Source organism: Chelonoidis abingdonii, chromosome 1 (assembly GCF_003597395.2).
Source record: "Chelonoidis abingdonii isolate Lonesome George chromosome 1, CheloAbing_2.0, whole genome shotgun sequence".
NCBI classification, from domain to species: domain Eukaryota; kingdom Metazoa; phylum Chordata; order Testudines; family Testudinidae; genus Chelonoidis; species Chelonoidis abingdonii.
In genome coordinates, this window is record NC_133769.1 from 336,959,297 (window position 1) to 336,982,953 (window position 23,657).

The 23,657-nt window shown below is 39.0% G+C and overlaps 1 protein-coding gene across 1 annotated transcript in view; it reads right to left on the reverse strand.

Annotated features, from left to right (window-relative positions):
* Window positions 1-466: 466 nt before the first annotated feature.
* CUL5 (cullin 5) overlaps window positions 467-23,657 on the reverse strand; it is an 88,223-nt gene continuing 65,032 nt past the window's right edge. Inside the window, exons 10-19 of the mRNA XM_032790692.2 lie at window positions 21,977-22,084; window positions 21,081-21,145; window positions 15,362-15,494; window positions 14,714-14,845; window positions 11,345-11,468; window positions 10,952-11,127; window positions 10,645-10,806; window positions 9,744-9,862; window positions 8,475-8,598; window positions 467-4,511 (exon numbers count right to left, since the gene is read on the reverse strand). Coding sequence (XP_032646583.1) covers window positions 4,317-4,511; window positions 8,475-8,598; window positions 9,744-9,862; window positions 10,645-10,806; window positions 10,952-11,127; window positions 11,345-11,468; window positions 14,714-14,845; window positions 15,362-15,494; window positions 21,081-21,145; window positions 21,977-22,084 — 1,338 coding nt within the window. The 3' untranslated portion in view covers window positions 467-4,316. The remainder of the gene's footprint in view (window positions 4,512-8,474; window positions 8,599-9,743; window positions 9,863-10,644; window positions 10,807-10,951; window positions 11,128-11,344; window positions 11,469-14,713; window positions 14,846-15,361; window positions 15,495-21,080; window positions 21,146-21,976; window positions 22,085-23,657) is intronic.

Sequence of the window (23,657 nt, forward strand, 5' to 3'; positions counted from 1 at the left end):
AAGTGATTTATTCTGGGAGGTATTTAACAAAGATGTGCCAGAGAATTTCATGGACATATACAATTTTTTAAAAGAATCACAACATTTGTACGCTGTATACTCCTGAGCAACACTGTTACTGAGGGTATTCAGCCTGCATTTCTTGGTTTAAGTTACCTTTCATTTTAGATTTACATTTCACCTTTAAAAAGCAATTTAACATATAGCATAAAAAAGGTCAGCAAAATATCTGCCTCTATGTACATACACCCACATTAAATCAAATTACATAGGTGAGAAAGGAGGACTGAAAACTGTTTCATTGTATCTTTTGGTCCTCTGCTCACCGTGTAATATACACTGGAATTTAGAATAGGTGGATTTCAAACATGGTGGTATTTCTAAATACAATAACTAGGAAAGAGTACTATGCTCATTAAAAAAAATTTGCAGTGGAGGACACCAACATATCTTGCTAAAATGAATCGTCTTTTATATTACATTTTTATTTTGCAAGAAAATAAATTATACAACTTAAAAAATAAAATTCAAAAATTAAGCAGTACATCAAAATAGTTCAGCTGGACTGCCATAAACTGCTACCATTCAAAATTGTACAGCATTATCATCTCAGTATGTAGTGGCACACATTCAAAATTGTAAATACCATATGTAGATAGATATTACAACCTAGAAACTCAAGCTTGCTCAACACACCTGACTACATATAGTGTATATGACAGGAAAGCTTTCATGTATTGTTTATTTCACAAAGAATATTTCAGATGACCCTGAAGACTTTACAAAGACAGCATCCCAGTCATTTAGATGAAAATAGAAAACTGTTTTGAGTTTAAGACAGCAAATCTTTCGGTAAAACTATCAAATCTTTCACCCCATTGTGTTTTTAAAATTTGCATCTTACAGGATGACATCCCAATGCAAATAAATGTAAAATGCTGACTATTCAGAACATATTACACATTTAAGGAACGGTGAAAACAAGAAAGCCACCATTTGTTTTGTTTTTGAAATGTAATTGTATTATGCTCAAAACAACTGCAAGAGAATTAGACAACTAAACAGAAGCTATGGCCACTAACAGTGGAAAGATAAAAATGGAAGACTTCAGAATTAAAACTGAGATCTTCATTAAGTTATTGGGACAGAGGAGGATTTAACAATGTTTCTTAATTTAATGAGACATTAAGAATGTGATAAACTGTATTTTCACTTCCGTAATCAGTTTTACTCCATACCTATTCACTGTGACACCGTGAGGGGCACCATGTGTTTCAGATGCAGCACCTCTTTAAGCTAGGTCTTTGGAGATGTATAGTCATTGCTAAACTTCAGCTTTAAAAGTGCATTGTTGCCATATTGCAAGTGAAGAATCTTTTTTATTTAGATCGGAATTCCTCCCACCCCGAAAACACTTTACTGTAAGTATCTACCTATGCCTCAGATAATATTAGCTTTAAATGCATGTTCGTGAAAGTAACCTGATGAAGGATGCTAAATGTGATTCTGCATCTTTAGGAAGTTGCTGGTGTGATTCTCAGATTCAAGTTTTTTTTCTTTTTTTAAACATAACATCTATTTTTAAATATAAACCTAAGGAAAATGTAGCAATGTTATAGACATGCTGTTAATTATAAATTCCCCTCATTCAAATAATGAAGTATGTTTAGACAACTTACAGGCTATAATTTTAGTATATGCCAGTGGGAGGGGAAGGGAGAAATGTAAATAACTAGCATTTAAAAGTCTGTTGCTGTCTGGATGCAAAATGAACTGGGACATAATTGTTTATGAAAGTCAATCTCAAAGTTGTCTTCTAGATTTTGGTGGGGTGTAGAAATTAGTATTGCCTACTTTTATATTTAACTTGCTTGCGTGTGACAATACTTCATGGCTACTATTCTCTGATTTAATGTTGTAAACTGTTACATATTCAAAATAAGTGCTCAGATCATCATAATAGAAATATTTTAAAATTCTGGCTTGTTTGCCATTTCCCAATTACTCCCAAATGAGCATTTATTACTCTTAATATCAAGTTACAAATGCTGAAAATCTTGTGGCACCATACAAAAAGATTTCTATTCTTTGAACAAACTAATTTTAATTTTCTAAATTTAAAATGTTGGCATGTGTGTTACTGGCAAAATACAGAGAGCACCATTTACTTTTAATTCTGAATAGCAACATTTTAGGGCTAAGAATCTGACGTTTCCATGCTACCTTAAAGTTGAAATACGTTTTCACAGTATCCGCTCATTTATAAGCATCAATAAAGGCATATAAATATATGCAGTGAGATTTCAATCAGAGTTTTATATTGCCACATATCAGTTTTTCTCGCTCTCTTGCATGTCCATAAAACCGTCCTGGAACTGAAGATGTCTTATTCAGCAAGATGTTAAATATGCACTGTTCTAAGGAACTAGCACTGGAACATACTTCAGTGGTAGGATACACAGTCCTGGTCTGCACTAAGAGTTCACATCAGTACAGCTACATCTCTCAGGCGTGTGAAAAATCCACACTTCAGAGACATTATACCAACCTAACCCCCACTGTAAACAGAGCTAGGTTGACAGAAAAATTCTTCTGTCTACCTAGTTACTGCCTCTCGGGGAGTGGATTACCTACATCAACAGTACAATTCCTCTCCACAGTGTAGGCAGTGTCTACACTAAAGTGCTGCTGCAGCAGCATTTTAAGTGTCAACAAGCCCACAGTCAGCTTAAGGCAGTAAAAGACCATCCCCACACTTTCTTTTTTTTGTAAGATGCTCTTATTTTACGTATTACAGGAACTATGCAAAATTCAGTTCCCCACTCACCTATGGAAAGGTTGGTTCTTTTTGGAAGAATGTGTAACATTAAGGGACTACCCCCCATTATCAATCATCAAAAGCAAACAAGTAAATTCTGTGCCTGGGTTGGTAAATTTTCAGGGCAGTTTTTGAAGGGTTGCCTGATAGCATCTAATTAAGAGTATTCACATGACACTGAGTAAAAGCTGACTTACCTTCCACCCCTCCAAGGCAGATTCTCTGCTCCAGCGGTACTGATGTCATCAGTCCAATAAACACTGGAACATTTGAGAGGGAGTTAGCTATTACCAAGAGGCTACTTAACATGGCTGAAGGAAGATGTAACATTTAAAATTTGCCAAATACACATAAGGAATTTTGACAATTTCTCTTCACACACAAGAACTGGGAGTTTTTTTTCCCTTAAACATTTTCAGGTCTCCTTTAGCTACATCCTTTATCTCCTGCTCATTTCAAAATCAATAGGCAGTTGCTGCTTTATGTATTTATTTATTTTAAAGGAGATTGACTTTTAGGCAACTAAGCGTCTAAAGCCATTGGAATACCTGGATATGATGCTACTGTATGTGTACAGAAATTGCAAAGGGTTTTTTTCTCATAAGGGACTTGTGTATCAGTTACTTTTTAATGCCTTCAGATTTATGTAGTTGTATTCAAACATATGGAATATAAATATTAAATGTACAAGGGAATACACTTAATATTTCTGTTCACTATAACAGACGCAGCCATGAAACAGATATGGAGAAGAAAGCTTCACCTTTCAAAAGGATTGTAATAAACCATTTGCTCAGATAAAATAAGCAATGTATATCCATATGTTTACAGCAAACAATATAAAACAGTGATCTCCTGCTTAAGGAAAAACAACATCCACAAGTTGGAAATACTTTTATATCACTTGTATGTCAATATTAAAATCCAGTTACTATACTGAAGCACTGCTTGAGCCAACAGGTGATTACTGTAACAAATACATATCTGTTGTGATGCATCTGTGTCTCTCTCAAATGTTATACATAAAAAGGATCACCAAAGGTGGACAGTACATTTACTCTGTTGATCCAAAACACAAAGTGAAAGTGCTACTTCTAGTCCTAATTGCATTTAAAAACAAAAACAAACTTAATAGCAGTTCCTCAGTGCATGAGTATTTGAAGGTCTTTTTGTGTGTGCAAGTACTGTTCATCTAAAAACCCAAACCTGTACTCTTCTTGGTGGGTGTAAATCAAATCTACTTTAAAAAGCTCACAATGGGCTCTTCATGAATGCAAGTTTCCCACAAAACAGCATGCTGTTAAAGTGTGCAACATGAAGGGAATGCCATCATGCTAGCTGAATGAGATTGGCAAAATATAGTCCTCTTGTAAGGTAAGGCAGGGATTTTAATATGTAATGAAAGTCAAAATAAGTCCTTCTCCAGCACAAAAAACTTGCAGCTGTCTGCCCAAGCACCCTTCAATTTGTGTTCTTGGCATCTTACAAAGTCTTCAAATTATGCCATGTATATGAAGGTGTTGATATCCGATTCATCTCTTCTGATATATTTGTGCTCTATAAGCCATTCAATTTGCTCTTTTATCATTTTCTTTTGTGGCAAGAACATGTTTTTCAATATTTCTACCAGTTCAGTCTGAAGCTGAGCATTAGTAATTTTCTTCCGCATTTTCATTATTTGGATAATAGCCTCCTAGTAGGGGGGGATAAAAAAGAAAATGTTTTTGGAAATATCGGGTACAAGTGGTAAAATGAATACACAGGGTTAATTGGGAGGCTGTGGGAAAGGAAAGAGCAATTCAGTTTGATGAACACCAATTAATGTTTTTTTTCCCCTCAATATGTTGCTAATAGGAAATTTAGCCTGTCAGGTTATAACACTAGATCCCAAAGAAAGTATATACAGTAGACCTTAGTAAAAGCAACCGAGAGCCAACTTCTGCTTTTGTTCATGTCCAATCAATCCTACTGACTTCAATGGATGTGCATGGTTGTAAACGAGGGCAGGATCTTACCACGAGGAAATCACTCCACATATATGCATATTTAATCAGTGTGAAATGCAATAACTATGTGGATTAAATGGGTGAGAAGACAAGCCTTTAATATCTGGAAAAAATAATGAATGGTATAAAGAAGGTCGTTTGGGAACACAAGAACATGGTGACAGTCAAGGAAATTAAAAACCGATCAAAGAAAATACTTGTTGCACACAATGAATAATTAGACTGTAGAATTCAGTACCATTCGAAGTTGCAGAAGCCAGGCACTTATAAATTTCCAATCTCTCTTTGAATTTTGCTATGGATAACAATATCAAAAATTATAATAGGTAATGCCAACAAAAATTTTGGAAGGAATATTAAACCTCATGCTTCAGGGTTTAAACCCATCTCTAAACTATTAGAGACCAAGGTAAGATCTAACGTGGAGAGTAGAATAATCCACATTCACCTATTGCAGGGTTCATAACATTCCTTTGAAGCATCTAGCACTGGCTACTGTCAGAAACAGGACAGTGAACTAGACAGACTACAAGTTTGATCCAGTATGGCAATCTCTATGTTCCTATGAAGTCTGGTTTAAAACTACATGTTTTGCTCAGCAAATATCTAAGATGGGAATAGTGATGATTTTATTGTCCATATCAGTTATGGACCAAGTGCCTTCAGTCGCTCACTGAAGAAAAAAGGGCACATTCCATGTTTTTAATAACCTCTAAGAGGAAAACATTAAAAACGGGCTGTTTTCTCTGGGCTTACAACAGAATGCCTCTAAACAAGACTACTCTGGAATGATCTGCACTGTAGAGATCTTTGGAGTTAGTATGCTACATGGATCTATACTTGGAATAATAATTTGTCAGCTAGCTTGGTAAGAACTGAAAGTCACATCCTACAACCATCCTTCTTAATTCACTTAACCAGAATTGAATACATTTCATGAAGTTGGTGGATGGAGAGTATACAGTTAACTGCTGAGAGGATGATTAAGAGTTATGATGGAATTCAGTCACCAACTTTTGAAGGAATTTAGAAGGCATTCATTGTGCTACCCTACTTTGTGGTTGGTATACAACATGGGTCAGTCACTAAGGCATTCACTCACTCCATGTGCTAAAGTAATTGTAATTAGAAAAACTCTTTCCTTTGAAAAACAAGCTTTCAGGCATCAAGGGGCTCAAAAGGCGTTTTCATCAGCTTAGCCATGACCATGCATAAAAATCAAGCTCTCTGTTGAAAGAAGAGTCAAAATGTCAAGTGGACCCAGGTGGTACAGTTTGCTAGACAGCTGGCTGCAGTGACCTAGGGCTCTAATCCTTGACCATGATTAGAGAGAAACTGCAAGTTTAAGTTAATATAAAATGTTGAGAGTCCACTGCAAGGGGTAGTCTATAGTAGTTCTACTGACTCCAGTGAGTGTTATCAGCTCGGAGACTTTCCATATGGGTATGTATTTTTATAGAACTGCATTTTTTATTACATTTGTAAAGTACTTTTAAACCTTCTCTAGAAATTAAATGAAATAAGGGACGTTAAAGCTTCGTGAAGAAAGCATGTCACTCTTTTGCACCTGAAGTCTGATAAGTATTTCACAAGAACGCTGCTTTCACCCATTCTGTGTACAGAATAGTCAAAGAAAAGTTAAACCCATGATTCATTGTTTCTTCATCTTTGTCAAGAACTTCTGCCCTGGCTAGAGTGAGACTCAATATCCCACTGTCCCCACTACAAAGTGTCCACTCCCATTGCATTGCTCTCTGCCATTTACAGATGACAGTTTGTTGTTACATGAGAACAGAAGGTTGATATTATCTGTAAACAAATACAAATAGGCACTCACCAGTGCTCAAATGGAGCCTATAAGTCAAAACTAAGCATCCCACCCTCATCTTATGCCATCACTGAATCTCAAATTTAATCTGAGTGAACCCCTTTACAAGCAAGAAATTAATTTTGCTTCCAGAAGTCAGTCAGTTTTTGACATCCTTGCCCAGAGCCCTCACAATCAGCTACAGCTATGTTTTCTATGATTTGGACACCTGCTTGCTGGGAACTAGACCATAAATTAGACCACCGACACCTTTCACACAGGGTTACCAGATACCCATCTGATGGGTAACAGCTTTCATTTACTACTGATTGGTTCTGCATACAAACAAATTGCCTAGGTGAAAAGTTGGATATCTAATGCTGATTTTCTGACTCATCTAGTCATCATCTGTACAATCTTCAAAGGTTTAACACAAGTTGGTAACAGTTCAGAATTTAGTTATTTTAAAAATCTGCAGATTTTACATTGAAAATACATAACTACAGTATACATACCCTCGGGGTAAACAGGTGATTTCATCATGTAAGCAGGGGACAGATGAGCTATTGGCACCTAACAATAACTGGGAATGTTGCTTTTTGACACCTAGGAAGCACCCAAGGCATTTGATAATGGGAGGGTACGAGTCTCCCTCTCTTGGGGAAGACATGAGACACTAGATTTGAAAGGGAGTAGAGGGTAGGTTGAATTTCCCACTCTGTACCCCCCACTGTCCCTTGATAGCAGCTAACTCCCCACTGCACACCATCCCAATATTTGCCACTACATCCAATAATGAAGTACGTTAGCTTGAGGTTTCTGCTATAATGATCAGCAGTCACTTATACATTGAACTACATTGTCATTTATACCAGTCTTTTGTTTCTGAGTTAATACCTAACTGAGATAAATTGGAGTTGGACAGCAAACACCTCTCAGAGCTATTGTTTCAGGCTGACTTCAGTGGACAAGTTCACATTTGTTTCAAATTTTGAAGGTTTTCTTCACAATCATAAGGGCTAGAGACTGGATATTTTTAAATGGAAACTTACATTTGAGAGCAATGCTGCAGAGTACATAGTTCCCAGGTTGAACACATTTATGAAACTTTCTCTCCAAAAAAAAAAAAAAAAAATGCATGCATTGTAAACCCTTTTCAAAAACAATCTCATTTTGAATCCCCCCACCTCCACACACTGATGAGCCTCTAAATCTGGGATTCTCTAACTTCACTGCGCCGCCACCCCCTTCTGACAACAAAAATTACTGAAGGACCCCAGGACGGGGGACCGAAGCCTGAGCCCACCCGAGTCCCATGGTGCAGGGGGAGGAGGGCAGGAGAAGGAGAGGAAAGGAAGCAAAGCCCAAGGACTACAGGCCTCCTCTGCCTGAGGATGAAACCTGAGCCTTGCCACCCAGGGCTGAACCCCTTGGGCTCGGGCTTTGGCCCTGAGATTCAGCCCAACCCCAGCAAGTCTAACTCCAGCCCTGGTGACCCTATTAAAATGGAGTCACAACCCACTTTGGGGTCCCAACCCCCAGTTTGAGAACCGCTGGTGTACATAAATAAAACTGAAAGGAAATACAATTTGAAAACAGCCTTTTTCAAGTGGTGCAGAATAGAAAAAATAAAGTACTTTTAACAGTAGCTGTAAAGCAACATAACGACCCAGACTCCTTGTGCTCTGCAGACTTCATGAGGTTGAGCTTAAAGCTATTTTTATCCAGTTTAATAAAGCTTTTCATGGAAGAACATCTCAGAAACAGAGGTGGCGTATGGTAGCAGAAGTACACCAAAGGAAATGGGACCGTTTTACATTGCTCTGTTAAAAACTTTACTTACCTGGGTTCGTAATATTCTTAGCTGGACAATTCCTTCGTTCTCCTCTTCTCGCATTCTTTCTGTAGTGAGTTGCAACCGGCCAATCAAGTTTATCTTACCCCTTTTCTGAACTTTAGCATTTTTTCTGAAAGAGTCAATTATATATGAAAATAAGCCAAAACATACCCATTTTACATTAAGAAGGAATTCACATTAGACTTATACTAAGTCAGTACTGCTTTGCTGTAACAGTACTGCAGCAATGGTTGAAAATGGCTCGTTGGCAGTCAATACACAATTCAAAACCCCATCCCCAAAATACGTGTAGGTTAGTTTAATGCATCAACAGATGAAAAACACAACAGATGTCAAACTGACAGGCTGGACTGTGGTATTATGTAGTTTTACAGACAAAAATACCTCACACACAATATTAAGTACAGGGTTCTGGACAAGGAGTTTATACAAAAATCAAATTAGGAAGTTGGGCTACTTTATTGTTCATCACAGAGGCCAGCTGTCTATCACAAACATATGAAAAAAACCAGATGAATTATGATAATACGATAATCATGGTGACGGAATTATTCAATTTTCACCCCCAATATTTTTCCAGACTGTTTCCTGTGTATCATGGTGTCCTGTCATCCATTCTCCCAGGGTACGTTCCAAGAAGGAAGCAGGGACATCTTCAGCCCTTTGCATGGGACTCAGCAGCTACTGGGGACTAAGCAGTTGTCACTATATCCCCCCCCTCTAACAAGGCCAAGCAGCAAATAGGAGAGAGTCTCAGAATCTGATTCCCACTGCAAGCCGCCATTCATGATAAAAAGAGCTAATATCTTCTACATCAAGTGCCCTGAAGCAAATGTATATCAGATGTTGTTAATGTTTTATTTCTATAGCATCTTTCATTCTGAAGCATCCCAAAGCATGAATATGAGATTTCTACACTCCTCACTGCAATACGGTCACTTCTATTGTAAGATACAGTAGCTGAGCCACTTTTTAACAGTGCACAGAAATATTGAACAATTTAGAACAAGAAGTGAAAATATCATTCCTATTGTTTCTGCCACCATAGGGTAAATGTAGATAGTATCAACCTTTTACTCAGATTCTGTTCTAACACACTTATTCCTGCTTGAAGTGCCGTGGACTCATTAGTGACAAGTCATCAAAACCTCAATTTTCCATCTCATTGCTAAGTGATTAAGAAATCAGCTTATTTCAAGAGAAATCCTTCAGTACTAAAACATTATATATTTTCATTTTCAAAGAATATCTTACATTAAACTGAACTCCTGGTTCACTGAGAAGAGAGTTCCTTCTGTAAAGTCTTTGGGCGAATTAACTTGAGGTTCATACAATAAAACCTGACGTTTCAGCTTTGGAAATGCTACAAGAGACTACAGAGAAAAGGGAGAAGGGAAGAGACCATGAAAATGAAACATCAGACCCTTAAAACAGAACCAACCAACCTTTAGGATTTAACTGCATAACAGAGAGCTGAACCATATGCTCATTGGTACAGGGACTGTGTAGTCTTATTTGACTGTAACAAGCTCATGCATGCTGTTGGCACTCATAATAATCTAATTAGCATCAAATCAATGATTTATTAAAAACACTGTTGTGACATATCATTTACCACACCTCTCTTTTTGAAATGTTTTAATATAAACAGTATCACTCAGAAGAGCTGAAGTGTATGAACTCACAGCCACAGAAATGGCCAGTGGTAAATCTGATCCATTCAAGATTTCTTCTTCTAGAGTTTCTGCTGATCTGAGTGCATTACAGGAGTGTTCCCCCCAAATTAAGTCCCTTTTAAATAAAGTACATATAAGTAGTAACTGCTGAACTCCTAAAACTTGACGAGTCCTACAACAAAAACAAACTATTACAATTACATCCTCTAAGCAACATCTGGCCAGAAAGACTTAGCTGCCTCTAAAAGTTTAAGTTGGGAAATCTTGATAGGAAAGAATGCCTATAGGTAAAGGCTATGCATATTAATATAAAGCACAAAGCAGCACCATTGCAACTAAAAGGCTAGTTAGAAAAGGTTTTCACTCTTCAATTTCAAAAGCACTGCCAGAGTTAGTACTTTTTAAAAAATATTCAGGTGGATATTTAAGTATTAAATAAAGGTAAAGAAGAAATCTGTTTCAACAGAAAGGGAAAATACCCATAAAGTCCTCCTAAGTTCTGCATCAGGGAGCTCAGTTGCCAGTTTAAGATTTTCAAAGCTGATTTTCTCTCTGGGTCTTTGGTTCCATGCAAACAGCACAGCCAGCTGAAACGTTGTTACCTCTAAGTCATACTGGCCAACCTCATTCTTAAATGTTATCTGAAAACAGCAAAAAAATATATTTTTGTTCATTAGTTTTTTTGTTCATCAGTTGTTTTTCTAAGTTCAAGCATATATTGCTTATTATTGTACACAGAAACAGATTTCAGACATTAAAAATCAATAGTAAACTCAATATACTTACAATTCCATTGGACATGAGATGATGCCAGTGCAGTTTTCTGCCACTGTGATTCTTTTTGTAGAACTCTTCTACCTCTGGGATGAGGTCTTCTAATTCCGTGGGTAGTGATACAAATACTTTTTCAGAACTTCGAGACCAGGCACCAGCATTTAAAATTTTAATATTCACAGAATCAGCTATAAAAACCAAACAGTATTAAAATATATTAATCTGAAAATATACCGCCAAACCAGATAGCAAAGGAGCATATTAACTGTTTTTGACCTCAAAGCAAGATGTGTTCTGACAACCTATGTTCAAATTGAAGTCTACAAATATAGAAATTCCAAGTATTAAAAGAACTATTCTTTAACACAAGTAAAACAAATATCAACACACATTTGAGAACAATACCTGGTAGGGCCAATTTATTATTTTTGTGCATTTCTTTGAAGGCCTGGTTCAAGTCTTCAGATACTTTGATATCCTGGAACATCCTGGCCAACTTGTTTACATAGTCTGCTGGCATACCTACTTCCTGAATAAACAGATAAATTATACCAAGACTCCACAATCTTTAAGATAAAAGCTTACATACATCAGTCTTGAGGTTTACAATAACTGATTTAAAAATAAATGACTTCAGTAAAGAACAAAAACAAAAAAACCAGAGATTGTGGCATTTTGTGACAGGAAGTTGCAATCTTTCTGTAGATATATCACATCAGGGTCGAAAGAAAATGCAATTACTTTCAAGAATCAACCAAAAAAGGTAAAAACATGAAGAGACTGACAGACCCTATAAACTGAAGGGGCTTAAACCAAAAAGTTTAAGGTGTGCAAATAAACATGCAAAATGTACAGTTAACTTATGTGCAATTTCCATGAACACGCTCACAAATCTGTTATTTGAACATCTCAACAACTAGTTAGCAGTGTACCTGGTCATCTGGATGTGTAAATACTTGATGGCTTCACAACTTTTGCACATCTAGCCCTAAGGCTGTTCTTTTGATAGGGCAGGAACTAATCTGCTCACAGTTTCAAGTCACATGGTTTGCCTAATGGTATCACCCAATGTTACAAGAACATATGCACAGGATTTTACAGAATAATTTTGAGAAAGTCAAATCCCACGTATAGCCTATTGAACAGACCTATATGTACACAATCCCCATTATGCATTAGGATGCAGGATTAGTCCTTAGAATGCATATGATTCCAATGTAAAAAAGTCTTCATGAACACAAAAAACGTATCCTTTCATAAAGTAAAAAACAGTTCTGTCTGGGCTTTTTTTTCTCCATGTTCAGCAGGGGTGAAAGTAACTTACAGGATTTACTGGTACTGCCGGAGTCCTGAAGGGGGGCATGGCCTCAATCAGAAGAGGCATGGCCTCTCAAGATTTAAAGGCCTTGGGAGCCCCCGGGGCTCAGGGGCAAATTAAAGAGCCCGGGGCTCCGGCCACTGCGGAGCTCAGGACCCTTTAAATTCCCACCGCAGCTTCAGTCGCCGGAGCCATGGGTGGGATTTTAAGGACTCTGGGCTCCTGCAACCGCAGCAGCCCAGAGCCCTTTAAATCCGGTCCCAGCCCGGCCGCGGGAGCCACGGGCAGGAGGTTTAAAGGGCTCTGGGCTGACCGTGGCCGCAGCAGCCCAGAGCCTTTTAAATCCGGCCCCAGCTCAGCCGCCGGAGCCGCGGTTGGGATTCAAACGGTTCTAGGCTGCCTGCTGCGGCAGGGAGCCCAGAGCCCTTTAAATCCCCGCCGCAGAAGCCGGTGCCGTCCGGCACGGTGTACTGGCTCTTGCCGGTACTCCATACCGGAGGGGACTGGCTTACTTTCACCTCTGATGTTAAGCCACAACTCATTTTGCTCCATATAACCCTTTACATCCTTTATACTAAATGAAAATTCATAAAACATTGGTCTTATTTTCATAATAAATTAAAATTTAACCAGTAGCTAAGGTTTATTTTGTTTTAAGAGTTTCATTATTGAAGAGAAAACATTTTAAAAATAATTCACAGGTCCTGTTCCACATCCGCAAAATGTTGGAATTTATGCAGAGTAAGGCTGTCAAATGATTAAAAAACTTAACCGCACAATTAACTGCACTGTTAAACAATAGAATACCATTTATTTTAATATTTTTGGATGTTTTCTACATTTTCAAATATATTGATTTCAATTACAACACAATACAAAGCGTACCGTGCTCACTTTATATTTATTTTGATTACAAATATTTGCACTGTAAAAAAAGTAATAGTATTTTTCAATTAACCTCATACAAGTACTGTAGTGCAATCTCTATCATGAAAGTTGAACTTGCAAATGTAGAATTATGTACAAAAATAACTGCATTCAAAAACAAAACAATGTGCATTCGGTCCTACGTCTCGTTCAGCCAATTGCTCAGACAAACAACTTTGTTTACCTTTATGGGACATAGTGCTGCCTGCTTCTTGTTTATGATGTCACCGGGAAGTGAGAACAGGCATTCGCATTGCATTGTAGTAGCTGGTGTTGCAAGATACGTGCCAGATGTGCTAAATATTCATATGTCCCTTCATGCTTCAACCACCACTGCAGAGGAAATGCTTCCATGCTGATGTCTGGTTCTGCTTGGCAACGATCCAAAGCACTTTCACCATCTGAGTCAGATACCAACTGCAGAAGGTTGGGGTTTTTTTTTGGAGGTTCGGCTTCTGTTGATTCTGCATCAGAGTGTTGCTCTTCTAAGACTTCTGAAAGCATGTTTCACAGCTCTTCCCTCTCAGATTTTGGACAGCACTTCAGATTCTTAAACCTGAGGTCGAGTGCTGTAGCTATCTTTAGAAATCTCACATTGGTACCTTCTCTGTGTTTTATCAAATTGGCAGTGAAAGTGTTCTTGAAATGAACAACATGTGCTGGGTCATCATCTGAGACTGCCATAAATGAAATATATGGCAGAATGCAGGTAACACAGAGCAGGAGACATACAATTCTCCCCCAAGCAGTTCATTCACAAATTTAAATAACGCCTGATTTTTTTAATGAGCATCATCAGCGTGGAAGCATGTCCTCTGGAATAGTGGTTGACGCATGAAGGGGCATATGAACGTTTTAGCATATCTGGCACGTAAATACCTTGCAAAGCTGGCTACACAAGTGCCAAATGGATGCCTGTTCTCACTTTCAGGTGACATTGTAAATAAGAAGCAGGCAGCATAATCTCCCATAAATGTAAACAAACTTGTTTGTCTTAGCAACTGGCTGAACAAGAAGTAGGACTGAGAGGACTGGTACGCTCTAAAGTTTTACGTTGTTTTGTTTGAGTGCAGATATGAAACAAATTAAATATTTACATTTGCAAATCCTACTTTCATGCTAGAGATTGCACTACAGTACTCGTATGAGCTGAACTGAAAAATACTATTTCTTTATCACTTGTATAGTGCAAATATATGTAATAAAAATCACAATATAAAGTGATCAGTATATACTTTGTATTCTGTGTTTCAACTGAAATGATATATTTGAAAATACAAAATATTTAATAAATTTCAATTGGTATTTGATTGTTTAACAGTGCGATTAAAAATGCAATTAATGCAATTAATTTTTTGAGTTATTCATTCGAGTTAACTGCAATTAATCGACAGCCCTAATACAGAGGCATAAATATCAAAACTGGGTATAATTTAAAAAGAAAAATGTCACGACAGGAGAAACATTAAAATTGAAGAATAACTGATCAACAATAACTAAGAAATCAAACAAGGTTTCAGGATACTTACCCTCAGCCATTCCACCATATTCTCTTCAATTTCACTATCCGCTGATATATCTAGTATCAGACGTCTTGTTAAGTGAGCTTTGTGGTATCGCATGAACACATCCTTATTCTGTACATATTTAAGTACTAAAAGCTGTTAAAAATAAATTTCAATGTCCATTTATTTCCATGCCAAATCAAACCACTTCATTTACTTTTTTCTGCCCCCCCCGCCCCCCAAACCTGGTTCCACATATCACCATAAAACACAACTAGCGCAAGGTTACTTTAGATTTCCTTACAAAAGGATCATGTTACAAGCTAGTCACCAGTTGTAAAATTGCTACACTATCCTAATCACCAATTTCTTCAACTGAATCACTGAGGAGCAAGCCCTTCAATGGTGCATCAGCTCTGCTTTCTATTTAAACTTTAATTTCCTGTCTATATTTTCAGATTCTTGTCTATTATATATGTAATACACGATATGTAAATTGTAAACTAGCACATTGATATTGCTGTCCTGTGACAGCATATGGACATATAAATATTCTCTGTGGAGGTTTCAGTTTCAATATTCTAGTGTAGCAACATTTTTGAAGATGAAATCCTGAAAAACAGCAAAAATTATTTCTTAGCTTAATTTAAAAAGTTGAGAGCATGCACATACCACTTCCTTAAGCTTTGCTTCAATTTCTTCGGAGGTTAATTTTTTGCTTAGTGGTGTTTTTCTTAACAGCATGTCACAGTAATTAGCAAGCAGTTCAGGGCATTTGGACTCAGGCTGGGTTTTCAATCCAACCCTAAAAGCAACATGAAACGAAAACTCCATAAAACTGTGAAGAGAAACCTGCTATACCAGGTTAACAAGAACCTAGGATTAAAGGGAAGGGAATAAATGATCAGGTAAAAGATCCTACCTCAATTAAACTGTTGCAAAATGAAAGATAATTCCTTCTTCCATTCCCTCTAACCCCACCCCATTCAGTCAAACAGCAACCAAAAGATGACGAAGTGTTTCCATACATTTCTTTAACTAATGTTGTTTGAAATGTCAGAACTGCAATTAGCTAGGAATAATTTCAAACAGTAATTTGCATAAACACCTGAAAGGCAGGTGTCCACATACTGGTTAGAGTTCCAGAAAAGAATGATCAAATAAGGAATGCATTTTCTGTGTCTTCCGGTTACTAGTGCAATTTGATGGGTCCCAAGTAACAATGCGGAGAAATGCAGTTCATAGAAGCAAGAGAGCAAGCCATTATTGTCACAGACACACCAAAGTAGTATTGGATGCAAACCACTGGAAGGTGGTTCAGAGACAGCAAACCTGAAATCCCATCGCTACAAGTGGAATCAGCAGAACTACAATATTAAGACTGTAGTGCCTCACAAAGTATGCAAGGGCCACAAGATAGTAGTCTTATGGAACACTTCAGATAACTCAGTGATTTTAGGACAAAAACCATCTTGTAGTACAGGGTTATCTGATGACCTTTTAAAGGTCTCAGAAATGAAAGTATAGCACCTTTAAGTTACTGTAAGTCTTGAAGCCTTGGCTTTGGAATAGTTCTCAGGATTTTCTGAATGATGGGATCATGCTGATTTTCGGGCCATAGAAGCATTCGACAGGTATCAAAGCTTTATTTTGTCCGCTCAAAGTTTGGGCCCCAAACGAGGCAGGAAAATGTCCTGGTTAAAGTAAAACTGACCAAAAGATAGAAAACCTGGACAAATTCATGGAATGAATGATATGCAGAAGAATTCTGAATAGGGTGATGATGACAAAACAGTCACTTCTTCTACCATTCACATTAATATTATGACCTCTAGGAAAACTATAAGCCAGGAATGTCATTTAGTGGTTCAAATGGTGGTAGAAAGGCTAAGCTGTGAAAGAACTAGATGTAGGTTCTAGGGAGGAACCACAGATTTAAATCAGGAATCTTTGTTTGGAAACTGTGTTAAGAAATTGGACTTTGGTGAGTAAAAATCTAGCGGAATTCTCTCTACATTATCTCAGCTGGAGAAAACTGGGCTCCAAGCTTCTGCCAAGTGAGTTCCTTTAATAATTTAGGGAGCATAGCAATCTCTTTTACTGATTATAGTTTACCCCAGTCTAGATTAGCAAAAACAGGACACTGGTGCTGCACAACTCTGGTGAAATCCCATGTGAAAATTTTCCATATAAGGCACTGACAGGCACACAGATGTGGGTAAAAGTTTCTATTATGAACGATTGCCCTACCTGTAGCCTAAGTCCATATGGACACCAAGGAATGTTCTGAGATTCTGACTGTGCGAATACCAGAGAAAATATTTCTTTTGAGTCATTAGTGGGAAATGGTGTAACCGGGTAACTCCAGAGTACACACATGCAAACCGAATAAGGTCAGACACAGTGGGCCAGAAGCTGAGCTCACAGTTTACCTTTACCAGGGAAGAAAATCAGTGTCGACCATTTCAATGGTCAAAAATCATGCCAGAAGCAGGGGGAACGATACAGTTCAAGGTCTTATGGATTCAAAACCCTGCTGGGAGAAATGGTAAAGAGTACCCCCTCAAACTCATGATATCCAGCAGATGTGGGGAAAGCCCCAGCTGGGTATAAAGCAACTGCTTAGGGAAATGCAGAGAAAACGAAGGGGGGAAATTTCCTCTTAATCTGTGGCTTCAGGGTAGTCAGTCAAGATGAATCATTGAACTAGAGAGTGGGGACGAATGAGGAAGCACAGCTCACCTCTCTTCAGCCGTTGTGAAGAATAGAGATTCCACTTCATCCAGCAAGAGGAATTGCTCACTTGACAGAAGAAACAAAGAATCCTGTGGCACCTTATAGACTAACAGACGTTTTGGAGCATGAGCTTTTGTGGGTGAATACCCACTTCGTCAGATGCATGTAGTGGAAATTTCCAGGGGCAGGTATATATATGCAAGCAAGCTAGAGATAACAAGGTTAGTTCAATCAGAGAGGATGAGACCCGGTTCTAGCAGTTGAGGTGTGAAAACCAAGGGAGGAGAAACTGGTTTTGTAGTTGGCAAGCCATTCACAGTCTTTGTTTAATCCTGAACTGATGGTGTCAAATTTGCAGATGAACTGAAGCTTAGCAGTTTCTCTTTGAAGTCTGGTCCTGAAGTTTTTTTGCTGCAGGATGGCCACCTTAAGGTCTGCTATAGTGTGGCCAGGGAGGTTGAAGTGCTCTCCTACAGGTTTTTGTATACTGCCATTCCTGATATCTGATTTGTGTCATTTATCCTTCTCCGTAGAGACTGTCCAGTTTGGCCGACGTACATAGCAGAGGGGCATTGCTGGCATATGATAGCGTATATTACATTGGTGGATGTGCACTTGAGAGAGGCACTGCAATACTAATATCCCCCCTGCACAGGGCCAAGCCTCTCATGGCTGCCCCAGCCAATCAGAAGTATTGGGGTGCCAAGGGCTATGGGGGAATCCATGAACTCTACCCAGTCCCAATAAGCTGTGGGATTCAGCACTTGGATCCTCCCACACAGCAGTCTGGTAACTGTCCAACAAGTGGAGCTCAACCAGATTGACACAACACACTATACGCCGTCGTCAGGAACTATGTTTTAGGATTCTATTTGCTTAAAGTAACAGTAACTAACTATCCTCTGCCCTTGAAAATGCAACTTTTTAAACATTAGAACTAAAATGTTTTTGCCCAAGTGATCAGGACTCTTAACTTTCAATTCTGACTGTTGCAAATAAGTGGTTTTCAGACCATGTGAGCTGACAAGTTTGTTAATGAGTAGCTGTCAGAGACCCCACCTATTAGTGCTGTGTGTAAACAGGGTTCACAATTAAGAGACTTCTTGAAAAAAGCAACAAGATATATCAGGTACTGAAAACACGACTATGAATGTCAACATGGTATGAATGTTTAATTTTTAGAGGAATCACATTGACTTCTACATAAACTTAATCATTACACAAAAACCTTGACTTCTTTGAATACAAAATTTTCAGTTTTTCAAATTAAAATAGATACTGAATTACTTCATAAATTTTAAAACCAGAATTAAAAGAAAGATACAGCCTCCACCCATAATAGTAAACTATAAGAAGGAACCATTTTTACTGGATACAGCTATCATATGGCTATTATGAGCAGATTCATTTTATGAGTAGGGCCCTACCAAATACATGGCCATGAAAAAAGCATCATGGACTGTGAAATCTGGTCTTGTGTGTGCTTTTACTCTATATCAGCAATTCTCAAACTTTAGCAACTCAAGGACCCCCATTTTGATTTAAGTTTTTTCACAGGCCCCCAACCCTGCCGCTCAGCCTTGGGCCCCACCCCCACTCCACCTCTTCCCAAGGCCCCATCTCCTTCTGCCTCTGCTCCATCCCTGCCACCCCTCCTCCCAGTATGTCCTATCCCTGCTCATCCCCCTCCCTCCCAGCACCTCCTGCATGCCACTAAACAGCTGTTCCTCGGTGTGCAAGAGGCACTGGAAGAGAGGGGGAGGAGTTGATCAACGGGACCGGTGGACCCCCTGGAGTACCCTCATGGACCCCGGTTTGAGAAACGCTGCCTTGTACTATACAGATTTCACAAGGAGACCAGCGTGTCTCAGATTGGGGGTCCTGACTCAGAAGGGAGTTGCAAGATTATTTTAAGGGGGGCGCACAGTAATGCCAATCTTATTTCTGCGCTGCCTTCACAGCTGGGCAGCTGGAGAGCAATGGCTGTTGGCTGAGCACTCAGCCAGCAGCAGTGCAGAAGTAAGCATGGCAATACCATATCATGTCAACCTTACTTCTGCATTGCTGTCTTCAGAGCTGGACGGCCAGAGAGTGGTGGCTGCTGACCAAGGTCCCAACTCTGAGGGCAGCAACACTGAAGTAAGGGCAGCAATACCATACCATGTCATCCTTACTTCCGCGCTGCTGCTGCTGGTGGTTCTGGCTTCAGAACTGGGCTCCTGGCCAGCAGCTGCTGCTCTCCAGCTGCCCAGCTCTGATGGCAGTGCTGCTGCCAGCAGCAGAGCAGAAATAACGACAGCAATACTACAACCCCACCTACAATAACCTTGCAACCTCCACACAATTCCTTTTTGGGTCAGGACCCCTACAATTACATCACCATAAAATTTCAGATTTAAAATATCTGAAATCATTAAATTTACAATTTTTAAAATCCTATGACCGTGAAATTGACCAAAATGGACCGTGAATTTGGTAAGGCCCTATATATGAGACGGCTACAGAATTTAGATGCAGATCGTCACAGCGTACTGAGGGTTTGTATATAACCCTATGTTGACATTCCATAGGACACAGAATGTGCAATTTCATCTTTCCAAATAAGGCTCCTGGCCAAAAAAGTGTTTCCATAGCTTACCAAGTTTTGCATTCTCAGTTTGAATGCTTACTTCCCGAAGGTTCCTACTGTCTGGACTCAAGGATTTTCTTTCTGCCTTTGACATTTCTACCTCAAGAATAGATCATGCCCTGACTGATATCAGGTCCTTCTGGACCTAGTGACCATCTTGTGGTCTCTTTGACTGAAGTTCTCTCCTTCAAATTACAGCCTGAAACTCCTGCCTTGCTGCGGAAATTCACAGTCTGCTCACAGGTCACAAAAATCCTGGTGAATAACTACTGCACTAGGCTCCCCACACACAGTGCACCTATGTCTTTTTTCTTCTTTCATCCCACTTCCTCCATTGTTGTCATCGTTATCTCACAGAAAAATAAAGTGTGTATAAAGTAAAAGTGCAATAGGACAGAAAGTGATGACAATTGCCTCTTCCTTCCTGTCTGATTCAATGACAGAAATTAAAACAGTAGAGGGAAGTAAAAGCTGTAGTTACCCTAGCTGAGGGGAATGAAAATGCTTGGCACTCACTGCCAGCTCTGAGTTTGACTTTTGAAAGAGGACTATCCATCAGTCTAGAAAGTGGCAGTCCAGCAACAGTATGTGGAGAGACAAGGATTTGTGCATTGATACATACACAGCTCAACAGCAGCTTTACATAATTAATAAAATCACCATTTTAATAAAGACAAGCACTATCCCTGAACAGTCCTAAACTTATATAGACCCCAACTCTAAATCATTATAAACAATGTAAAAATATTTAAGCAACAAAAACTAAAATTAAAAGCCAGTTTGATAGGCTACATTTTTTATTTATATCACTGATCTGCTGTCATGTGACAAAGTTCCTCAGAGTATGAAAAAAGGTACAAAGCCCCAACAGGCCTTTAGTTTTCATTTCTGTTGATCCCAAAAGCACTCAAAGTAAACTGTAGTATAACATTACATAGTGTTCTTAAAACATTTAAAAACATTGAACTTGCCTGTTCATATTTAAATTTGAAATACCTGATTCACATTAGTATTTAAATGGCTTACCCTTTCTGCTTCAGTGGCAATTCAAGTTTAAATATTGTAGCATCATTCACAACTGCCTTATATGCCTAAAATGAATAGTTAAAATAAGAGTATAAAACACCTCATTTTTTTTTATAATGTATTCAAATACGAAACAATTCACATCTCCCATTTTTGAAAGTTATTATAACTAGTATCTGTACCACTCTAATCCATGTCCTTTATTAGTCCAATATGTTTGTAGCCTGCTTTTCAATATGTTTGTCTTAGAAGCAGGCTAAGGCTTTTTTAGTATTAAATCAATCGATTTGAATTCAACAGTGCTATACGTTTCCAGGGCTTCTCAGTGATTTCCCCAATTCTTGTATGTCACTGGCAGGCCCTGGAAATGTAAAGCACTGATGAATTAAAAATCAATTGATTCAACACTAAGAACGTCTTATATGCAGGCTAATGCAACCATACTGAAAAGTAGCTTTTTCTTAAGCCTCGATTCAGCAAGATACTTCAGCACATGCCTAACTTCAGCATGTGAAGGGTTCCACTGACATCAGAGGACTATTCAGAATTATACGTACAACCTGCAGCATGACTACCTTGCTGAATCAGACACTTAGACTATAAGCTCCTCAGCACAGTCAGCATCTTCATAGGTGCTGTACAATTAACCAACACTACCAGCTTCAGTCCTGACTGGGTTCTTTGGGCACTACCACAACACAAATAATAAAAATCAGGTTACCAATTACCTTAAAAAGATTCTAACCAGCCTTTTATTCAACAAGTTTATTAGCATAAGAACAGACTTCAGGATTCATCAATAAATGGGCAATGGGATTTTAGAGGCATACTTTATTATGGATTTCAAACAATTTAAAATAAATGAAGACAAAGATCAGTTAAATTAAAACATATACCTTATCTCTTGCAGTAAGAAATCTCGGGTCATCTTGAAAAGCTTCTTTAACCAGCTTACTAAATCGATTAAATAATGTGAGCAACTGCTCTACATATTTCTCAGAATCCTAAAATTAAAGCAGCAAAACAACAAAACAAATGAAAACAAAAACTAATCTCCAGGTGAAGAGAAGAAAAAAAAAAAAAAAAAAGAGAGAGAGAAGGTTACTCACCTTGTGCAGTAACTGAGGTTCTTTGAGATGGTTCTCACTGCAGGTTCTCCACTTCAGGTGTCTTGATGCCCTGCGCTTGTAATCAGAGATTTGTCGTAGCAGTGCCCAACTGCACCGTGCCAGCACCATCTTGTGCCACTATGAGCGGTTACATAGTGGGGCATGGCTAACTGCCCCTCAGTTCCTTCTCTACCACAGAGAATCTACGTGAAACTCTGAGTAGAGGGGAGTAGGGAGGGTAGTGGAGCACCCACAGGGACAACCTCATGAAGAACCTCAGGTACTGCACTTCTTTTCTTCAAGGTGTGTCCCTTTGGGCGCTCCACTTTAGGTGACTTGAACAGTGCCCCTCAGTGGAAGGGAGGGGCTTTGGAGTTTCATTATTGACGCTGGATAACACTGAGAGTCCAAAGTGAGAGTCTGATGCTGACTGTTGCTCTTTAGCATAGTGCTTTGGGAATGTATGGGCTGATGCTCAGGTTGCTGCTCTGCAAGTGTCAATGACAGGGACATTACTAAGAAAGGCCACAGATGCTGCCTGTGCTCTGGTAGAGTGTGCGCGGACTCCCACTGGGGCTTGTAGATTGGTGTTTTGGTAGCAAAAGTGGATGCATGCTGATATCCATTTGGACAGTCTCTATTTTGAGATGTTTTGACTCCTTGAGCATTCTGTTATGGAGACAAATAGTCTTGGTAGAAAGCTAATGTTCTTTGGATGTCCAGTGTGTGGACTGATGCCTCTCTCCCATCCGCATGTGATTTTGGGAAAAAACAGGTAAATAAATGGGTTGATGCAAATGAAAGGGGAAGGCAACCTTGGGTAGGAACTTGGGGTATGGTCGTAAAGTAACTATCTTTAAAGAATGTTGTATATGGGGGGATGTTCCATTAAGGCACCTAATTCTCTCGCTCATCCGGTGGATGTGATGGCAATGAGGAAGGCCATCAATGTGATAATCCACCTCCGAATGGTCGGGAGATAGTGTCTGTTTCTAGCGTTAGAATGTGCAGTTGTCTTGTGCCCTCGAGCACACCTTCAAAACTGCTCTCGTGTTGGATTGTTGGGACGTCGAAAGTTGGTTTTGGGTCCGTCAACGTCTGTTTTGCTGTTTGCAGCGCTGGTCATACTTTCTATGTTGTGTGTATGGAGGCGATCAGACTCTCTGGTTATAATACCTGCCCTGTTTCTTTTTATTTTCAGGTGTGTAGATGCCCATGGATTTCAAAGTTGCCCATGTGTCTTTCAGGGTGTGGAGAGACTCGTCTGTTTTGGCCACAAATAATTTTGGGTCTTCAAAGGGAAAGCCTTCAACTGTAGCCTGGACCTCCCTAGGGAACCTTGAGTGAGGGAGCCAGGATGCATGGCAAATAACCACAGAGGCCGCAATGGACCATGCAGCCACGTCTGCAGAGTCAAGAGAGGCCTATAAAGCTGTTCTGGTGATGAGATGTCCTTCAGCGATATTAA